This window comes from Durio zibethinus, chromosome 5 (genome assembly GCF_047325235.1).
Source record: "Durio zibethinus cultivar Kanyao isolate XHJ-2024 chromosome 5, ASM4732523v1, whole genome shotgun sequence".
NCBI classification, from domain to species: Eukaryota; Viridiplantae; Streptophyta; class Magnoliopsida; order Malvales; family Malvaceae; genus Durio; species Durio zibethinus.
The window spans coordinates 30,416,473-30,422,329 of NC_143166.1; the positions used below are offsets into that span (position 1 = coordinate 30,416,473).

Sequence of the window (5,857 nt, forward strand, 5' to 3'; positions counted from 1 at the left end):
TGTTTTAGAATTTAGGATGAAATCAAGGTGATTTGGCCATTTGGGTTGGAATGTTGACGGTGTTTTAGTTTGATTCCATTCTTAGTGGTTGGGAATGGTGAAACCACATAGGAGAAGAAACTGAAGGTGGTGATTAAGAATTTCCCTTTTTTTTTTTTTTTTTTCAAACCCCAATCATTCTCTTTAAAAAGCTATGTCACTAATGATTCTATGAAAGGTAACATAACCCAGCCTGGATTTGCTATTGTCATGTTTTTCCATGACAACAGAGAGTGATGCTACTCTTTGACTTGCTGTTGTCACTAGGAATACGTCCTCGCAAATCGCAATGCGAGGGTGGATTTTTTAATATATTTTGGGCCATTCATTAAATATGGGCTATGTTGAAGCAACTATGATCTGGGTCCATTACCTTCTCATAAGTTTCCTGTTACTAAACCTGAAAGTTCTTGATATTGTTTCCCCATTTGCAAGGCTTCAAGGATTTCAATGTATTTCTAAAGCAGTAAACTAGCAAGAAAAAGAAAACCTCGTCTCATTATCTTATATTTCCCCAATTTCATTAAGCAATTAATTTGCTACTGTTAAGTGTTAATTGATTTGAATAATTTGATTGTCTCACCTATCATATATTGCTGTGATTTTTAAATAGAAACCATTTATATGAGATCATTACGAAATATATTTTATCTACAAGAAATAATATTTAATGCGATTCGCTCCCTGTTGTTGATTTGATGACAAAAGTCTTAAGTACTTCTAATATTCAAGAACATGAAAATGAACTTTTATTTTTTCTCAAATTTGGATTTCAAGTTTTTTCAATTCTAAACAATTGGCTACACCAAAAATATTGAGAAAATTGCTATCACTCTCTCAACTTATTTCAGGCTCTATTTGCTATCTTGACTTGCCTTAGGCAAAGAGAAGGAAAAGAAAGAAAAAGGCAAAGCTGAAAGGAAATGAGGATTTAGAAAACTACTTTTTTTTTCTTTCAAATCCCCACACTTAATGAGTGTTTCAAGCTCCCCACATGTAGTACATGTTGTCCCAATGCGACCTTTCGGCTTCCAAGTTCATCAACTACACTCAAATCCTTGCAAACATCAACCTTGAATCTCACCAATGACTCTGATTTTCCTGTCAGGGAAACTTTCTCAAGTCCTAACAAATGCTTCTGAGGCGAGTTGTGCACTGACGGAGGAGTGGAGAACAAGAAAACTGTGTGGCTTCCGCTATATCTTCCCTCGTTTTGAACTCTCAAATGTATGTCAAATGCTAAATTTTTACAACTTTGTTCAACAGCCTCAACTGACTTGCATTCAGATGAGCGGCAGACATGGTCTTCCTCCAAGGGGATGGATACCAGTTGTGGTGCTTTAACTAGTTGGTGGCTGAATTTGGAGTAGCTTAGTCCGTCTCCAAAAGTATAAATTGTTTTCCCGGTGTAGAATCTATAGGTTCTGCCAGGGTACCCATTGGAAGGATCTGGTCTCATGTTCATGTTTGTCATTGGGACCTTGTCAACATATGATTGTGGATACCATGTCATTGGCAACCTTCCACCTGGAACAATGGTATTTAGGATTTAATAGAAGCGCTAAGTGAAATTCATTTGCAGTGATCTTCGGAAAAAGCATGATTATATGGGAAAGCCGTTACTTTTATATTCAAGATCAGGAGAAATATAGAAAGACTTACTTGGATTATAATACCCAAAAATCACATCAGCTATGGCAGCTCCACCAGCTTGGCCGGGGTAACCAACCCAAAGGATGCTTGTAATTTTGTCATTGTTTTTTGCAAATGATATATCAAAGCCTCCACCAGACATTATGACAAGAATCACAGGTCCCTTGGCAGCCTTTGCAACTTCTGTTATTAGAAGTGGTTGCTGTCCTGGCAAAAGAAGGTCAACTCTGTCAAGGCTCTCTCTTTCAAGAGATTGATCTATGCCCATCACGAGTACAGTGGCATCTACAGAGGCAGCTATTTTCTTAGCATCGTCTACTTGGGCAGTGCCACAAGCCACATTGGAGCAGCCAGGCAGATATGTTGTTGCCACTGAAGCTGTTAGACCCTGCAAGGGTGTTGTATATTTGCATGGAAAGCCTGCAAACGTCTCCAATGATGCAAGTTAATTATTTTAGAATTACATGAATTACCAATTTTTGCTTGGAGATTGACTCAAAGTAAACTTGTCAAGAAGGAATACATGTAGGGATAGAGATAGACTTTTCCAAGTTTTAAAAGTTCAAATAGGCAAATTCGTATTTGGCCAACAAAAATATATATATAGGCAAGTTCGTAATGGCAATTAATATGTTTGATTACCTGCATAGTTTCCAATCATGGTGTTTGTGACATTGGCATTGGGTCCAATAACTGCTAAGGTTTTGATAGCAGTTGGAGATAAAGGCAACGATCCTGCACTGTTCTTGAGCAACACAATCCCTTGTCTTGCAGCTTCACGCGCCAACTCTTGATGCTCTGGAGTACACACATTTTTAGGGCCAAGCTTTCCATAAAGTTGCTTGCCAGGATCACCATCGAAGAAGCCAAGTCGCATTAAAGTAACGAAATTGTTAGTGACAGCCCTATCAATGGCCGATTCATTCAAAAGTCCTGCTTTCAGTGCAGCCTCAGTGTGTTGGCTAAGGAATGATTCACAGTTGAGATCCAAGCCTGGAAACACTTAGCAATTAGAAGAGAATTCTCGTTTACTAAGAAGTTATTCTGCAGAAATGTGGAAACAAATATATTTATGCTAGCAAATGGACAATCTCTCTGTGTATGTACGTACCAACTCATATATTCATTTTATTGCCTATATATAAGACTAAGAACATTTTTTACACTTGATGCATGTTAAGAGTAAAAAAAGTTGTTTACAAATTAGCAACTGGACCAAACATACATCATTTGTATCCCATTTTTAATAAAGGAAGCGGACTCACCTGCCAAAATTGCTATGGCTGCAGCTTCCTCAGGTGTCTTGGTATAGTGCTGGCGATTGTGGAACACTTCTACCGAGTCACAGTCTGAAACTATGTACCTGCAGCAACCCGAAGGCCATGTAAACAACACATTGCTTACTAAACACTGACCTAGATAAATTTTGTCCTGAAAATGCTAGGAGAAATGAATATACCCATTTAATTTCCATTGGCCTCGAATCACGCCTGCAAGAAGATCAGGGTCTGCGCAAGTTGGCTTACCGTTAACCTGGTTGTAAGAGCACATAACACTGGCCACTTTCCCATCAATAACACAGCTCTTGAATGGTGGCTGAAATGTATCATCCATATCTTGTTGTGTTACCTAACCATCCACAAGCCAAGGCAATGCCTTTCTGTTTTACAAACACGGCAAAGTAACCAAATCAACTTTGACTAAAGAAATTAAACTCAGTTGGACTTAAATTACCACAGCATTGAAATGGTAACGATCAACCCCTTTCCAGTTATCCAAATCATAGGCTGTATAATGTTTACAACACGCGGCAACCTTAAGCCTAGAAGGGTCACCATCGTCACTTTGTTGTAAACCTTTGACATAACTTGATCCATATTTACTGGTGAGCAATGGGTCCTCTCCTGGTGTTTCTTGCCCCCTTCCCCATCTGGGGTCTCGGTATATGTTAATGTTTGGGGCCCAATATGTTAGCCCTGCCAATCCAACATTGTACATTGCTCTAGCTTCTGTTGAGACTACCTGCAAATTTGAAAAAATGGGTATAATGAGGAGTATATCCAAACTTAACCTTTCTCACAGAATGAATGCAAAAAAACAAGCACATAAGCATGGTGCTTCTTTGCATTAAAGAGTTAGGTACAAGAAACTGAAATTCATCAATAATAAGGTTCTTCTTTTTCATATAAGATTTATATTTCAGAAATATCTCAATATAAACCCAAAATGCATCCAGTATCCTAATGGCCGAAACAGTTCTCAAGAAGCTCCATTATGATTGATTTCCAAAGATCAATTTATTCCTACAATTTGTTGTCAAAATTCCACTAATTTTTATTTCAATCTCATTTAACCACCAAATCGATTGCTTTAATGATTAATAGGGCAAATCCTAGTTCTTGCAAGCTGGAGTTCAATAAAAGGCTAGGACTACAAAGTCATCAAAAAGTCTTTCTTCTGCAGCATTTGGTAGCCTGAGACATTTATAAATCACCTACTTTTCTAATACAAAAATAAATTAATCAACCCTAGAATTCTATAAAAAAAACCCTTCCTGATTTTCAAAGAAAAAGACAGTTCACCATTTTAAATAACCATGCTCCTTCATCTGCTTAACTACTTTCCTCAACCAACAATAAACTTTTCAATACACAACCAAATTCTGTCATTTGTATCTGAGAACTTATCGATCAATTACTGCATGGTTTTCCAGTTTTTCTACCAAACAAAATTTAATTCAATCACACTATTGGAAAATGAAAAGTCCATTCCCGTTAAGAGAAATGCAATTCACATCAAGTTAGAATCATCTTCTAAAACATACACACAAAAGAATAACAACAAGAAAAAGTGAAACGACAGAAAGAAATATAAAAAACGAAGTGCAAAATGGCATATACAGGAAGAAGAACAAAGCCAAAGTACGCCAGAAAAAAAAACAACTTTACCCTGCCAATGGCTTCAAAGAGAGAAGTGTTGAAGGAAGCTGCCGTCAAGATGACCTGAGGAAAGCTTGTAGCTCCTGGAACCAAGCCGCTAAACTTCGTACCTCGACCGACGTTAGAGACTCCGTGTAGAGCCTCGGACCACCATTCATATTTTGGTATTCCAAGCCGACTAACACTCCCAGCACTATTCACTATGAACAAAATTTTCTCCTGCAATGTAAGCCTTTGTACCAAGTCAGCCACCCTCGCATCTGTCCCCAACGATGCGTTACAGAAGCCGTAACTTGCAACCCCTGGATTTTTAGTAGCATCACAGGCAAAAACGGGCGATGTTTGCCCAAAAACCCTGACCATGATCAATGAAAAACAATGCAAAGAAATCAAAACGCCGAGGAAAACAGAGACCTTTGGTGCTCTGTTTTCAAAAACGGAGGACAAGAAGGAGGTCATTTTGACTTCCCTTTTGATCCTCGTTACTACACACACGCACACAAAGGTTTAATCTAGAGGAAGCTTAGGCTTCCCACAAGAATGAGGGAAAATGGGTATCTGCCACTACCTCCCTTTCAGCATGAAAAGTTGGTTAAGATTGGTATTTTCATAAAGGGAAGGTTGTGAGAAACACACGTTGTTTTGTAGTAGCCCGTGATGGAAACTTGATGATGAGACATTAAGTTTTCATTGGAGGGAATTGTTTTTTGGCAAAGGGGAAACCAACCCAAAATTTTGAGGAATCAGAAAACTTTTTTGAGGAATACTTTAAAATGAAAAAGGCTATTCAGGTCCGTAATGTAGTCATCTTTTTTCTAACTCGAGGCCGTTTTATTTGGAAGTGCTCTAGTCTATGGCCGGGTATTTGATTTGTTGGTTTCAAAAACTATTAGAAATGCTGTCAAATAGTGTCTTCAGAGCAGTTGCTTCAAAGCTTATAAATAAATAAATAAATATTATATAAATAGATAAGAGGCAAAACTTTTGATAAAAAATAATAATAATTTAATACGGATAATTTATATTTTCGATATGTCGATATGTTTGAAAAATTATCATGTGTTATCTAATAAATATATTTTACTTATTTAAACATTTTTATTATTTTATAGTTACATTTTTATTACTTGTTTAATTACATTTATTAAATATTTAATATTTTTACCTTATATAAATAAGTTATAATTAATATATAAATATTTAAAAGATAAAACTTTTTATAAAAA

General features: G+C 36.9%; 1 protein-coding gene across 1 annotated transcript; it reads right to left on the reverse strand.

Annotated features, from left to right (window-relative positions):
- Nucleotides 1–765: 765 nt before the first annotated feature.
- Nucleotides 766–5,561, reverse strand: LOC111282209 (beta-xylosidase/alpha-L-arabinofuranosidase 2-like). Its single transcript, XM_089761045.1, has 7 exons — nucleotides 4,641–5,561; nucleotides 3,427–3,714; nucleotides 3,152–3,321; nucleotides 2,958–3,055; nucleotides 2,335–2,685; nucleotides 1,702–2,112; nucleotides 766–1,566 (listed from the first exon to the last, which is right to left on the reverse strand). The coding sequence occupies exons 1-7, from the start codon at nucleotides 5,088–5,090 to the stop codon at nucleotides 995–997; spliced, it is 2,340 nt and encodes a 779-aa protein (XP_089617171.1). The 5' UTR covers nucleotides 5,091–5,561; the 3' UTR covers nucleotides 766–994.
- Between the last annotated feature and the right edge of the window lie 296 nt (nucleotides 5,562–5,857).